A 16,170-nucleotide genomic window follows, 5' to 3' on the forward strand; every position below is an offset into this window, starting at 1 on the left:
AAGTTGGAGTAAAGTAAAACATGGAATTCTTTCCCATGAACCATTCATTTGAATGATTTTTTTAAATCTCCAGTCTGCCTATTAAGGTTAATTATATAACTTATATAAGTTTAATTATACTATTACTCACTGCAGTATCACTATTTAAACCACTGTAAAATCGTATTTGCAGATAACAGCTAAAGTATGCTTTCTTATAGTTTCCATTCCAGGAACTCTGGACAAAAACTTCTTCCTTGTCTCTGAAATTTAATTTTCCTAATTCAGTTTTAAGATTTACATCACACTGAGAGTACGTTGCACCAGAAAAGAAGAGGTTCTCTTCCATCACAGGGTTTTGTCATTGCCCGGGGCCCCAAGAAGCACTTGAAGCCTGTTGCAGCGCTGAAGCATTGGATGCTCCACAAACTAACGGGTATATTTGCACCTTGTCCATTGACAGGTCCCCACAAGCTGAGAGAATGTCTTCCCCTGATTGTCTTCCTCAGGAATAGACTCAAGTATGCGTTGACTGGAGATGAGATATATATGCAGTCCTTCATCAAAACTGATGGTAAGGTTCGAGTGGACAGCACATACCCTGCTGGATTCATGGATGTCATCAGCATTGAGAAGACAGGTGAACATTTCCACCTGGTCTATGACACCAAGGGCTGTTTTGCCGTTCACCGCATCACAGTGGAAGAGGCAAAGTACAAGTTGCGCAAAGTAAGGAAGATTACTGTGGGATGAAGGGAATCCCACACCTGGTGACTCATGATGCTTGAACCATCCGCTACCCAAATCCTCTCATCAAGATGAACGAAACTGTGCAGACTGATTTAGGGACTGGCAAGATAATCAACTTTACCAAATTCGACATGGGCAATATGTATACGTATGGTGATTGATGGAGCCAACCTCGGTCGTCTTGGTGTGATCACCAACAGGGAGACATCCTGGTTCGTTTGATGTGGTGCATGTCAAGGATGCCAATGGCAACAGCTTTGTCATGAGGGTTTCCAACATTTTTGTCTTTGGCAATGGTAATCAGCCTTGGATTTCCCTGCTTAGGGGAAAGGGCATCGACTTACTATTGTGGATGAGAGAGACAAGTGGCTGGCCACCAAACAGAGCAGTGGCTAAATTACAGTAGCAGCATATCTTTTTTCTTTGCACAAATAAACAGTGAATTCTTGTTTAAAAGAAAAAAAGATTTAGATCACATTAATCTAACTCTTGGTCTTAACATAGTCTTTGTTACCCAATTAGCCCATTCTTTCACTTTCTATGCTGCTTCATGCTGGTGGGCACTTCCTACCACTATCATTAAAGCTTACTTATGCTGACTCTCACTCAAAACAACTGACCCTAAAATAAATCTAGATTCTAGTGATTTTACCCATACCCTCTCACAGCTTCTTAACACTAATTTGTAACTAAGTAATTGACCACACACTATGGTCTGTTATAGCAGCCTGAAGAGACTAAGACACCATGCTTTCGTTTGACTTCTGAATTCTGTATAACATAGATGAAAATTCTACTTGCACTACAAGTTTACAGAAGAAAATATATAATGCCTTTGCCTTTCATTAACCTACTCTTCCTCCAATACTTCATTTATTGGCTTATTGTGTAGAGAAGCACAACCAAATGTTTAATTCTGTTTAAAGTTTGGTCTAAATCCAATAATATAAACAGTTTCTTCAGATCACAGAGTTCCTTTCATTTTATTTAAAATAAAGTACAATGAATCAATAGTAACAGTATTAAGGAAACCACCAAAAGGCAAGACACAAAGTAGCCTGTCATTTCACAAAGGTAAAATTTTTAGAATGCTACATAGCTTACAATGTATTTTCACATTATTGTTTGATTTGATGTACACAACAATCCAATTTAGGCTACTATTATCCCTATTTGATAGGTGAAGAAAGTGAGAGAGGTTAAGTATCTTGCCCAAGTTCAAAAAGCCGGTAAGTGGTCTACCCAAGACTCAAAGCAAAGCTATGTCTCCTGCCCTCAAATCCTGCCCCCGTTCATTTCATGAAAAACTTTCCCAAACCACAGAATAGCAAGGCATTGTAAGATGAAGTATATCGATTAGACGTTTTTGACTGCAAGTAATTGAAATTCCAGCTCAAACTGGCTAAAATACTAATGACATTTATTATCATATTATAGTAATACAAAGGAGTTCAGTAGAAGGAAGACTCTAAGTTGGTGGATTCAGTGGTTCAAGGATATCACCACTATTCTACCATCCATCACTGTATAAAGTCTTCATCCTTAGGCTACCTTTATCCATTGGTTAGATGTCTGCCAGCAGCACCTGGAGTGTGTAATTCCTTATAGGGAAATAGACTGTTAATATTCCATGGAATATTTGTCTACATTTCCCAACTACCTTTACATTTAGATGGGAACATGTGACTAGGTCAAAGCAATGAACTGTGAGGAGAATAGAGGCGAGTCACTTCCAGGATGAGACAGATAAAAGCATCTGCACCTCATCCATCTCTTACTTTCTCTGATGTAACCTCGGAGGATTCAGGGTCACAAGTTAAGGTAGCAAATACTCCACACAACGAAAGCAGCCTGGTACCAGAGTGGCCAGATGGAGGAGAGCTCTGTCAGCCTGCATTGGACTTTGATTAATCTGTAAATAAATCTTTGTTTCATACTGGGATTCTAGTTTGACTGTTGTGACATTTGGCATTAATTACCCTAATGCGGATTGCATGGCTACCTGAAGGAAAGCCACACACTGGCCAGCCTGCACATGATCTGAGATGGAATATGTGTCACCTGCATTGACTGCATGCAATTTTATGGTAAGAGAATTTCTATAGTATTTAGTTGGACACTCAAAAGAGAAAAGTAGAAAATATTTACAATTATACTGCTAAATCTTACTAGATGGGAAACTGCAATTTTTACAAAAAGAACCATCAGGGCCAGGCGCGATGGCTCACACCTGTAATCCCAGTACTTTGGGAGGCCAAGGCGGGCAGATCACGAGGTCAGAAGATCGAGGCCATCCTGGCTAACATGGTGAAACCCTGTGTCTACTAAAAATACAAAAAAATTAGCTGGGCGTGGTGGCAGGTGCCTGTAGTCCCAGCTGCTCGGGAGGCTGACGCAGGAGAATGGTGTGAACTCGGGAGGCGGAGCTTGCAGTGAGCCGAGATTGCGCCACTGCACTCCAGCCTGGGCGACAGAGCGAGACACTGTCTTAAAAAAAAAAAAAAAAAGACGTAGGCTTGCTCTGTCACCCAGGCTGGAGTGGTGCAGTGGCGCGATCTGGGTCACTGCAAGCTCTGCCTCCCAGGTTCCCGCCATTCTCCTGCGTCAGCCTCCCGAGCAGCTGGGACTACAGGCGCCGGCTGCCACGCCCAGCTAATTTTTTTCCACCCGCTAATTTTTTTGTATTTTTAGTAGAGACGGGGTTTCACCGTGTTAGCCAGAATGGCCTCAATCTCCTGACCTCGTGATCCGCCCGCCTCGGCCTCCCAAAGTGCTGGGATTACAGACATGAGCCACCGCGCCCGGCCAAGATAAAATGTTTTACAGTCATGTCCTTGGTCTTCAAATGACTTATCTAAAAATAAAATACACTTAGGTGAAACTTCTAAATCTAGAGAATGGGTTTCTGTTTTGAGCAACATTAATTTAACAACTACTACTGTCTAGCCCAGAGCAAGAGGCAAGAAATACAAATAAGATACGATCTTTTCTATCTAAACTTTACAGTCTGCTACTGAGAAAGACAGATAGTACAGGGAAGTTGAACAGATGGTCAGATATTACCTAAAATCTATCAAGATAGCACCACACTGCTTACTAATGACTAGGATCAGACTGTAGTCAGTGACAAAAACCAGGACTTGCCAGGTATGGAAGTCTCCAAACAAAACTCAAGTTCTTTCTTTCTTCTTCTTCTCTTTTTTTTTTTCTTTTTTTGAGGCAGAGTCTCACAAGCTCTGTCGCCCATGCTGGAGTGCAGTGGTATGATCTCTGCAACCCTGCCCCTGGGTTCAAGAGAACCTTATGCATCAGCTTCCTGAGAAGCTGGGACCACAGGTGTTTGCCACCACTCCCAGCTAATTTTTTTTGTATTTGTAGTAGAGATGGGGTTTTGTCATGTTGGCCACATTGGTCTTGAACTCCTGGCCTTAAGTGATCCACCAGCATTGGCATCCCAAAGTGCTGGGATTACAGGTGTGAGCCACTGTGCCTGGACAAAACTCATGTTCTTTCTAAAACTCCAAATAAAAAACAGTTTTTTACAAAAATCAAGAAATTAATCTTGGTATTTAGAAAACCTAACTGTAGTCTGTGTGGGATGAATCTGATACCAAACATCAAACTAGAACTAAAGCCAGGTATGGTGGCTCATACCTGTAACCCTAGCGCTTTGGGAGGCTGAGGCGGGTGGATCACCTGAGGTCAGGAGTTCAAGACTAGCCTGGCCAACATGGTGAAACCCTGTCTCTACTAAAAATACAAAAATCAGCTGGGTGTGGTGGTGGGTGCCTGTAATCCCAGCTACACAGGAGGCTGAAGCAGGAGAATTGTTTGAACTCAGGAGGTGGAGGTTAGAGTGAGCTGAGATCATACTACTGCACTCCAGCCTGGGCAACAGAGCAAGACTCCTATCTCCAAAAAAAAAAAAGAACTACAAAGATAACCATCATGGTCTTGAATCTTGAACTTATGCAATATTTGTTCATTGTACTACCTAAGAAAATTTGATTCTACTAAATAGAGAACAAGAGAAACAATGAGGAGGACAGATACAACTACATATAGGTAATATGCAAGGAAGTAGCTTAACAGACTTAACAGACTGTCTTAATCTGTTCAGACTGCTACAACAAAAAATACCATAGACTGGATGTGCTTATAAACTAAAGAAGTTTATTTCTCACAGTTCTAGAGGCTGGGAAGTCCAAGATCCAAGACACCCACAGATTCAGTGTCTAATGAGGGCTGGCTTTCTGGTTCCATAAATGGCTATCTTTTTGCTGTTTCTTTACATGGCAGAGGGGTCAAAGAACTCTCTGGGGTCTCTTTTATAGGGGTAATAGTCCCATTCATGAGGGTACCACATTCATGACCTAATCGCCTCCCAAAGTCCTCAATTCCAAATATCATCACATTGGAGAATAGGTTTCAACATGTGAATTTTGGAGGTACAAACATTTACTCTATGGCATTCCAACTCTGTTCCTCCAAAATTCGTATCCCTTTTGCATGCAAAATACATTCATTCCATCTCAACAGTCCCTAAAATCGTAACTCACTCCAGCATCAACTCAAAAGTCTAACATCCAAAGTCTCATCTAAATATCATCTAAATCAACTATGGGTAAGACTCAAGGTACAATTCATACAGAGGCAAACTCCTCTCTAGCTGTGAGCCTGTGAAATCAAACAAGTTATGTGCTTCCAAAATACAAAGGTGGGTCAGGCATAGGATAAACACTCCCATTCAAAAAGGGGAAATAGAAAAGAAGAAAGGAATGGCAGGTCCTGAAAAAAATCCAAAACCCAATGGAACAAATTTCATTAGACCTTAAGGCTCAAGAATAAACCTTTTTGGCTCAATCTCTGACCTTCAGGCCACTGGGACCTGCCTCCACATCTTTGCTGGGCAGAGGTTGAGCCCCTAAGTCTCTAGGTGCTCCTGCCCCCGTGGCTTTGGTGGGTTGGTCCTGCAGCAACTCTCTGCCTAAATCTCACACTGTGGCTCTGTGAAATGTTGGTCCTATCCTTGAAATCTATGCAGAGGCAGCCAGGCTACTATGTCTCATGCACTCTGGGCACCGGCAGAGACAGCTCTATGTGGTCACTAAAATTTGCTGCCTGTACCCTTTGGAAGGACAGCCACCTTGCTTCACTGGGCCTTTTGGAGCCACAATGGGGTAGCTATGAAGTGTGGCACTAGAGTGTGGGAGCTGAGCCTAAGATGTAAGGAGGTTCTGGGTAGCACTTTCTGAAGTCCCACAAGCACCAGGCACAGTAGTCCCTCCTTTGAAACTACTCTGCCTTCAAGGAACTTGCACTCTGGGCCTGGGATGAGAGTAATAGCTCTGAGGATTTTTAAACTGCCTTTGAGGTAATTCTTCCATTGTCTTGGAGAATAGCTCCTGGCTTCTGTTGACATGGCTGATACATATTAATTTCCTTATAAAACAATGGCTTGGCCACACTTTTAGTGTTCCCCACCTAGAACTCCCTCTCCCCACTGGCTATCTTATTTTTAATAATATCAATAGGCTGAGAATTTTCCAAGTCTTTAAGTTCTGCTTCCTTTCTGATTAACAACTCCATCTTTAGGTCATTTATCCCTTCTTACATATGTACAAAGAACCATATGCCAGTCAGGAGAAACCAAGGGGGAGGAAACTGCTTATAGTAAACTATAATCTCATCAAATAACCAAGAAAAATTAACCATCAGAAAAGAGACTAAAAGTTGTCACCATATCCACAATGACTTTTCATCTATTCTTCTGAGTAAACTATAAGCAGTTAAACAGTTATAAGCAGTGAGGAGAAACCAAGCCACCATTTCAGCACTTTACTTAGAAATTGCTTCAGTTAAATATCCAATTTCATTGCTCACAAGTTCTTCCTTCCACAAAATACTAGAACACAAAGACAATTCAGTCAAATTCTTCACCACTTTATAACAAAAAATCATGTTTCCTCCAGTTTCCAACAACATGTTCCTCATTCCCATCTGTGACCTCATCAGAATGGTGTTTGCCATACATCTTTCCATGAACTGATAATTACCATGATCAGGAAAGGCTGATGTGGCAGAGAAGGCAAGAGCAACAGGACATTTGAACGTTAAGTAACACAGAATTCAGGGAGTGTGGTCCTTTCCTCCCACTTAAGCCCTCTCAAAGAAGATAAACCTAACCTCATTCTTTTCTTCTTTCTTCTTGCTGTGATTTAAGTTGATTCAATAAATCCCATGAATGGCATATTTTAATTTGGTAAATGACCTTTCTGTAACGCGACTGTACATTCCTGCTGGCGCTATGGGATACATGGAAGGTAGTTGATGGTACCAGGTGGTAAGACTACAGGAGCAGAGGTCCCCAAGTTAGAGAGAAAGGCTACGAGGCCTGGGACATTCTTGAAATTATCAGCACCAGCATGAACTGGGGACAAATCAGGTGGGGTGGACTGTTAGGCACTGATATTACCAAGAGAACCAATTCACAAATTGACCAGTCATAGATTTGAGACCTAAATTCACCAGAAATCATAATATCCATAGTATAAGAACCTACACATGCATTTCAACTCTTCCTTCTTCATCCACTAGAATATGCAAACTCCCACTTTCAGCCCACCAATCTTTAATATATCCTGATGCCACATTGGATAGAACAGCAGGAGAAGCAGAAAATCTGACTCAGGATTCACCTGAGAGAAACAAAATCATCCAAAAGTGACATTTAAAACTAGAAGGGACTAAAATAACATGAATTGGCAACTGTAATTCCCTACACCACCTCAGAATAGGTGGTTTACTGAAAATAAAATAGATTTGTTACAGTAAAGCAGCTAAATTTTCTTTGTACACATGACTGGCAACACATTTTTGAGCCTACAACAGTATCATGAGCAGCAAAATTTCTTAACACCAACAACATGGCAAAGCGTTTAAAAAAGAAAAGAAACGAGGAAGATAAAGTAGGTGAGTCAATGGACATAGAAACTGAGTTTATTGGAACCAATCTGTGTCCCACTTCAAGAGTCCACACACACACACACACACACACACACACACACACTACAAATATCTAGTACTCATTATACAGTCTGAAGTATTAATATCTTCAGCAGCAGGATATTTCAGCAGTTGCTACATATATGTACAAGTACGTAAGTCCCAAATGTTGGGGTTCAAAAAGCTATACCCCAAAATATGGTGCTTTGGCATGCTGGGTATTCTTAGTTAAAATGTCTCAGAAATAAGCCTCAGAACCAAGGTCTCTCTCTGCCTTTCCACTCTCCTGCCCTGCCCTCAGTCTTTCTTTTTCTTTCCTAAAGCACTGAGAGTGACTCTCTCTGGAATTTCCTTACCTGATTAAGGAAGCTTCTTTCCAAAAGAAATGCAATTGTCTTAAGACCTACTTCCTGAGAATCTCATCAAATAACCAGGAAAAATTAACCATCAGAAAAGAGACTAAAAGTTGTCACCATATCCACACTGACTTTTCATCTATTCTTCTGAGGATAACTCCAAGAGATTGGCTGGGAGACTTTATCTGCATAAAAACGCAGCCTTCATTCACAGTGAAGTTCCACCCCTCACCTTTCCACCACCTCACCATAGCTCAGGGAAACGTTGTCCCAGGTCATTGCTCTTTGAACCCATTCATTCACTTTAAAAATTATTTACTACCTCTCTAAAATTACCTGCAGCTCCCTACTTCTCTCTTCCCCCAAAAGAAGGCATTTAAGCTTCAACCACCTGGCCCTTCTTTGAATCTCATATTTGAGGGACTTTCATATCCATATACACATTAATAAATTTGGAACTCTTTTTCTCCTACTAATCTATTGCCAGTTGTTTCAATAAAATTGCAGAAAGGGCAGAGGAAAAGCTTTCTCTTCACTCCTACACAAAGTAAAAAGTAGTGTATCAGCTCATTGAATGTATTAATGTGTGACTTAGTTCTCCCTTTTTTGTCACGATGTTTAAAATTTTTTTTGTTGTTGTTCTCCAAAAGCTATCTTTTTCCAGACATGCTACGGTACAACTGTTGAAAATGTATTTCCTCCTACAGTAAAACTGAGACACAGCACAATCAAAGGCCAGCCTTAAGGAGAAGGGTAGAAATGATTAAGAATTACTCATCTACCAGAGTGAATAATCTCTTAAACTGTGTGATTTTTATGTCAACTTTAACTGAAATTTTATACATGCTTTGGATATAAATTAAGGGAAAATATAAAGTTTTATACATGAGTCAGTGTGCATTCCAGTCAAGGTAGAGATCAATATATTGCAGGTCAAGGGAAAGAAGTAAAGATCTAATCAGACAATCAGAGATGACTACCAATCTTCATGACCAATAGGTCAATCTGCTGCCTCATTCTACACATTTTCAGTTCCATATTGTTTCTTTTATAAAGCTAGAAAAAATAGAAGGGCCACCTCTGCAGTAAAATAAAAGTCAGTATTTTACACATAGATAAATCAGATTTTGAAGGAAACTCTTTGGGGTGATAAAAAAAAGAATAACCACATGGATACCTGGATGCTACTAAGCCTCAGAGTTAAAAGGAAGACAGAGTGACACACAGGGCACTGAAAAGTTTTGAGCCTGGAAACAAGGTCATCCTGCAGTTTCACTAAGAAAACTTAATCTATAGGGCTGGTCTACCATCTGGTGACCATTTGGTGACCATTTGGTGTCTGTGAGTCAAAAATTGCCCAGATATTTCTAAACATTTCAGAAGCTACAGCAAATTGCAGCTCTTTCTGAAACACACACGAAAAAGGAGGATCTGGCCTGAGTGTGATTTTTTAGGTGAGCAGTTAAGGTGATAATGAGGAAGAAGATATTTCTCATTTAATACATTTCAGAAAATAAAATGTCCCTATGGAATACAGTGGCAACTTGAAATATAAATATGTGTAATTCTCATACAGATATATGCATTTTCTATATAGTACAATCAAAATTTAAATTACAGCATTCTGTAAATTATATAATTGACAATTTTTTATTATTACAAAAGGTTTTGTACAAGCACCAGCAGAATAATTTAGAAATTCATGAATTCTAAAAATTTTAAAACCCCAGAAATATGCACATTTTCCCAAGGATTTTATTTCAGTGTTATTTATTAATGCTACTGTGTTATAACAACCATTCATTTCTACAGTTTAAGGATATACAAACATCTATCAACCGAGCTTTTCCACCATCACTTTCAGCAATCATGCTGAAACAGAAACTCCAGAATTACTAAACGAAAATAGAAATAGAAAACAGAAAAATGTCACACACATACTCAAAAGTAATAAATTAATGGTTACTTCAATTCCTTCTCAAGCTAGCCACAAGATTTCTCTAATAGCTATAATGAAGCATTCATGTTTAACTATTCAGGGACAAGAAAGTCTAAAATGCTTGAAAGTGCTCTACTTTAAATCAAGTTGACTTAACGGAATAAATCAGCATGCATCTTTCACCTTTTTTGGAAACTACAGTGCACAAATATGCTGAATGCCATCCCAAATCCTGCCTAATACCCATTTAAGTAGATAGAAATTTAAGTAACAAATCTTTCCCCACCTCCTGGGAAGGAAAAATAAGTTACACAAACATCTCATCAAAACAAGGAAGGCAAGGCCCTCTCCTAAAAACTGGCAGTAAACACAGAAAGACAGAAGAAGGCCTGTACTTACACAGATGGCTAGAGCTCCTGCCCCCATTCTCTCAGGAAGCGTCTGGAAGAACTGAGGAAGACCAGAGGAAAATATTAAAACGACAGCAAAATACTAACATTCCATTCAGCACATATTCTTTGATGTGAAAAACAGCTCCCAATCCAAAGGCCCCAAGGTAAGTGAAGAGCAGCTTCTAACATTTTAGGAAGAGTGGTTTTGCTTCTCTTTCCGCTGAACCCACATGGCTGGAAGGACTGCCTGGAGTTGAAATTTGATCCACAGCCTCAGTGCTGGCAAGTAGAGGGAGTCACGTGACACGGGTCTTAAGTCGCTGACATCTTTTTTTCAAACCTGACTCCCTAGATCCTACACACAGGCTTCTTTGGCTCAGAAAACTGCCAGTCACCTGGTGGCATTCATTAATAGGACCAACAGTGCATAAAGTGAAAACACAGACTTGCTTCCCAGATTCCGCACAGCTCTAAGAAAAATGTACGTATTCAGACTCAGGTTTAAAACTGCAGGCACATTATTCATTTTTTCTGAGGCAGTTTTCTCTTCTACTCTTCCTTAGAAACCAGCTAAATTCTACCAAAATTTTCTTCCTTCCATCCTATCCCATCAGAATTGTTTTAAATGAAAATGCTCTATTTTATGTAGCTGTTACTACTTCTAATTATGTATGAGTTGCCTTATAAAAATATACTGATGAAAAACATAAACAACATACTTCTAGACAGCCATAATTCTACATATGTGATTTGCAGTCTGAAAAATTAGCTGACTTTTCAATAACTTTCTCTTCTACTTGCTGTCACTAGAAAATTTGATAGATTTTAAAATTTCCAACTAATAGCTAAAATAGCCACTTCAGGTAAGCCAAAAGGAAACTATCCTATTTTTATTTTTGTTACCATTTTTTCTGTCAATTTGTTTTTCTTTTATCTTTTGCTGTACCTATTGACCCATCCTCTAAGTTCTCTCCCCTCACCCCCAACCTCCCAACAGGTCCTGATGTGTGTTGTTTCCCCTCTTTGTGTCCATGTGTTCTCAATGTTCAACTCCCACTTATGAGTGAGAACATGGCGTGTTTGGTTTTCTGTTCCTGTGGTAGTTTGCTGAGGATGATGGCTTCTAGCTTCATACATGTCCCTGCAAAAGACATGATCTTGTTCCTTTTTATGGCTGCATAGTATTCCATGGTGTATATGTACCACATTTTCTTTATCCAGTCTATCATTAATGGCCATTTGAGTTGGTTCCATGTCTTTGTTATTGTAAACAGTGCTGCAATAAACATATATGTGTATGTGTCTTTATAGCAGAATGACTTATACTCCTTTGGGTATATACCCAGTAACGGGATTGCGGGGTCAAATGCTATTTCTGGTTCTAGATCCTTGAGGAATCTCCATACTGTCTTCCACAATGGTTGAACTAATTACATTCCCACGGACAGTGTAAAAGCGTTCCTATTTCTCCACATCCTCTCCAGCATCTGTTGTTTCCTGACTTTTCAATAATTGCCATTCTAACTGGCATGAGATAGTATCTCATTGTGGTTTTGATTTGCATTTCTCTGATGATCAGTGATGTTGAGCTTTTCTTCATAGGTTCGTTGGCCACATAAATGTCTTCTTTTGAGAAGTGTCTGTTCATATCCTTTGCCCACTTTTTGATGGGGTAGTTTGTCTTTTTCCTGTAAATTTGTTTAAGTTCCTTGTAGATTCTGGATATGAGACCTTTGTCAGATGCATAGTTTGCAAATATTTTCTCCCATTCTGTAGGTTGCCTGTTCACTCTGATGATAGTTTCTTTTGCTGTGCAGAAGCTCTTTAGTTTAATTAGATCCTATTTGTCAATTTTGGCTTCTGTTGCCATTGCTTTTAGCATTTTTGTCTTTGCCCATGCCTATGCCCTGAATGGTATTGCCTAGGTTTTCTTCTAGGGTTTTTATAGTTTTGGGTTTTACATTTAAGTCTTTAATCCATCTTGAGATAATTTTTGTATAAGGTCTAAGGAAGGGGTCCAGTTTCAGTTTTTTGCATATAACTAGCCAGTTTCCCCAGCACCATTTACTGAATGGGAGATCATTTTCGCATTGCTTGTTTTTGTCAGGTTTGACAAAGATTAGATGGTTGTACATGTGTGGTGTTATTTCTGAGGTCTCTGTTCTGCTCCATTGGTCTGTATGTCTGTTTTGGTACCAGTACTGTGCTGTTTTGGTTACTGTAGCCTTGTAGTATAGTTTGAAGTCAGGTAGCATGATGCCTCCTGCTTTGTTCTTTCTGCTTAGGATTGTCTTGTCTATATGGGGTCTTCTTTGATTCTGGATGAAATTTAAAATAGTTTTTCTAATCTGTGAAGAATGTCAATGGTAGTTTGATGGGAATAGCATTGAATCTACAGATTACTTTCGGCAGTAGGGCCATTTTCATGATCATGATTCTTCCTATCCATGAGGATAGAATGTTTTTCCATTTGTTTGTGTTCTCTCTTATTTCCTTGAGCAGTGGTTTGTAGTTCTCCTTGAAGAGGTCCTTCACATCCCTTGATAGCTGTATACCTATGTATTTTATTCTCTTTGTAGGGATTGTGAATGGGAGTTCATTCATGATTTGCCTCTCTGCTTGCCTATTGTTGGTGTAAATGAATGCTTGTGATTTTTATACATTGATTTTGTATCCTGAAACCTTGCTGAAGTTCCTTATCAGTTCAAGAAGCTTTGGGGCTGAGATGATGGGGCTTCCTAAATATAAAATCACATCATATGCAAACAAAGATAACTTGATTTCTTCTCTTCCTATTTGAATACCCTTTATTTCTTTCTCTTGTTTGATTGCCTTGGCCAGAACTTCCAATACTATGTTGAATACGAGTGGTGAGAGAGGGCATCCTTGTCTTGTACCAGTTTTCAAAGGGAATGCTTCCAGCTTTTGCCCATTCAATATGATATTGGCTGTGGATCTGTCATAAATAGCTTTTATTATTTTGAGATCTGTTCCATCAATACCTAGTTTAGTTAGAGTTTTTAACATGAAGGGACGTTGAATTTTATCAAAGGCCTTTTCTGCATCTGTTGAGATAATCATGTGGTTTTTGTCTTTGGTTCTGTTTATGTGATGGATTATATTTATTGATTTGTGTATGTTGAACCAGCCTTGCATCCCAGAGATGAAGCCGACTTGATCGTGGTGGATAAGTTTTTTGATGTGCTCTTGGATTCGGTTTGCCAGTATTTTACTGAGGATTTTTCACATCAGTGTTCATCTATGGTATTGGCCTGAAGTTTTTTTGTTGTTGTTGTTGTTTATTCCCGGTTTTGGTACCAGGATGATGCTGGCTTCATAAAATGAGTTAAGGAGGAGTCCCTCCTTCTAAATTGTTTAGAATAGTTTCGGAAGGAATGGTACCAGCTCCTCTTTGTATTTCTGGTAGAATTCAGCTGTGAATCCATCTGGTCCTGGGCGTTTTTGGTTGGTAGGCTATTAATTACTACATCAATTTCAGGCTTGTTATTGGTCTATGCAGGGATTCAACTTCTTCCTGGTTCAGTCTTGGTAAGGTATATGCATCCAGGAGTTTAATCATTTCTTCTAAATATTCTAGTTCGTTTGCATAGAGGTGTTTGTAGTATTCTCTGATGGTAGTTTGTATTTCTGTAGGATCAGTGGTGATATCCCTTTTATCATTTTTTATTGTGTCTATTTGATTCTTCCTTCTCTGTTTTCTTCTTTATTAGTCTAGCCAGCAGTCTATCTATTTTGTTAATTTTTTTTAAAAAAAAACAAGCTTCTGGATTTATTTTTTTGGAGGGTTTTTCACGTCTCTGTCTCCTTCAATTCTTCTCTGATCTTAGTTATTTCTTGTCTTACGCTAGCTTTTGGATTAGTTTCCTCTTGCCTCTCTAACTCTTTTAATTGTGATGTTAGGGTGTCAATTTGAGATCTTTGTAGCTTTCTGATGTGGACATTTAGTGCTATAAATTTCCCTCTTAACACTGCTTTAGCTGTGTCCCAGAGATTTTGGTACATTCTTTGTTCTCATTGGTTTCAAAGAACTTCTTTGAATTTCTGCCTTAATTTCATTATTTACTCAGAAGTCATTCAGGAGCAGGCTGTTCAATTTCCATGAAATTGTGTGGTTTTGAGTGAGTTTATTAATCCTGAGTTCTAATTTGATTGCACTGAGAGACTGTTTATGATTTCAGTTCTTTTACATTTGCTGAGGAGTGTTTTACTTCCAATTACTTCCAATTACATGGTAAATTTTAGAATAATTGCCATGTGGCACTGAGAACAATTTATAGTCTGTTTATTTGGGGTAGAGAGTTCTGTAGACATCTACTAGGTCCACTTGATCCAGAGCTGAGTTCAAATCCTGAATATCCTTGTTAATTTTCTGTCTCTTTGATCTGTCTAATACTGATAGTGAGATGTTAAAGTCTTCCACTATTATTGTGTGGGAGTCTAAGTCTCTTTGTAGGTCTCTAAGAACTTGTTTTCTGAATCTGGGTGCTTCTGTATTGGGTGCATATATATTCAGAATAGTTAGCTCTTCTTGTTGAATTGTTCCCTTTACCAATATGTAATGCCCTTCCTTGTCTTTTTTATCTTTGTTGGTTTAAAGTCTGTTTTGTCAAAGACTAGGATTGCCACCCCTGGTTTTTGTTTTGTTTTGTTTTTTGTTTTTTTTGCTTTCCATTTGCTTGGCAAATTTTCCTCCATCCCTTTATTTTGAGCCTGTGTGTGGCTTTGCATGTAAGATGGGTCTCTTGAATACAGCACACTGATGGGTCTTGACTCCTTATCCAATTTGCCAGTCTATGTCTTTTAATGGGGGCATTTAGCCCATTTACATTTAAGATTAGTATTGTTAAGTGTGAATTTGATCCTGTCATCATGGTGCTATTTGATTATTTTGCACACTAGTTAATGCAGTTTCTTTGTAGTGTCATTGGTCTTTATATTTTGGTGTGTTTTTGCAGTGGTTGGTACTGGTTTTTCCTTTCCATATTTAGTGCTTCTTTCAGGAGCTCTTGAAGGGCAGGCCTGGTGGTAACAAAATCCCTCAGCATTTGCTTGTCTGGAAAGGATTTTATTTCTCCTTTGCTTATGAAGCTTAGTTTGGCTGGATGTGAACTTCTGTGTTGAAAATTCTTTCTTAAAGATTGTTGAATATTGACCCCAATCTCTTCTAGCTTGTAGAGTTTCTGCTGAGAGTTCTGCTGTTAGTCTCATGGGCTTCCTTTTGTAGGTAAACTGGCCTTTCACTCTGGGTGCCCTTAACAGTTTTTCCTTCACTTTGACCTTCAAGAATCTGATGATTGTGTGTCTTGTGGTTGCTCTTCTCATGGAGTGTCTTAGTGGTGTTCTATGTATTTCCTGAATTTGCATGTTGGCCTGTCTTGCTAGCTTGGGGAAGTTCTGGATAATATCCTGAATTGTGTTTTCCAGCTTGTTTCCATTCTCCCCTTCTCCTTCTGGTACTCTAATCAATTGTACGTTCAGTATTTTCATGAAGTCCCATATTTTTTGGAGGCTTTGTTCATTCCTTTTCATTATTTTTTCCCTACTCTCGTATGCATATCTTATTTCAGCAAGGTGGTCTTCAAACTCTGATATCCTTTCTTCCTCTTGGTCAATTCAGCTACTGATACTTACGTATGCTTTATGAAGTACTCATGCTGTTTTTTTCAGCTCCATTAGGTCATTTATGTTCCTCTCTAAACTGGTTATTCTAGTTACCAATTCCTGTAAC

At 39.1% G+C, this 16,170-nt stretch overlaps 1 protein-coding gene and 1 pseudogene across 17 annotated transcripts in view; one reads left to right on the forward strand and one right to left on the reverse strand.

Annotated features, from left to right (window-relative positions):
- FAM13A (family with sequence similarity 13 member A) overlaps positions 1-16,170 on the reverse strand; it is a 389,756-nt gene that overhangs the window by 321,357 nt on the left and 52,229 nt on the right. For 5 of the 17 annotated variants that reach the window (XM_063663898.1, XM_063663890.1, XM_063663894.1 and 2 more), the window contains exon 1: positions 10,527-10,646. The exons of 2 other annotated variants lie outside the window; for them this stretch is intronic. In XM_063663898.1, coding sequence (XP_063519968.1) covers positions 10,527-10,610 — 84 coding nt within the window. In that variant the 5' untranslated portion in view covers positions 10,611-10,646. Of the gene's footprint in view, positions 1-10,428; positions 10,888-16,170 lie in introns of those variants that run through there. 10 more of the 17 variants (XM_063663897.1, XM_063663899.1, XM_063663891.1 and 7 more) reach the window with 5 other exon arrangements.
- LOC129035165 (small ribosomal subunit protein eS4-like) lies at positions 382-1,125 on the forward strand (annotated as a pseudogene).

The sequence above is a fragment of the Pongo pygmaeus genome, chromosome 3, assembly GCF_028885625.2.
Source record: "Pongo pygmaeus isolate AG05252 chromosome 3, NHGRI_mPonPyg2-v2.0_pri, whole genome shotgun sequence".
Classification (NCBI taxonomy): Eukaryota; Metazoa; Chordata; class Mammalia; order Primates; family Hominidae; genus Pongo; species Pongo pygmaeus.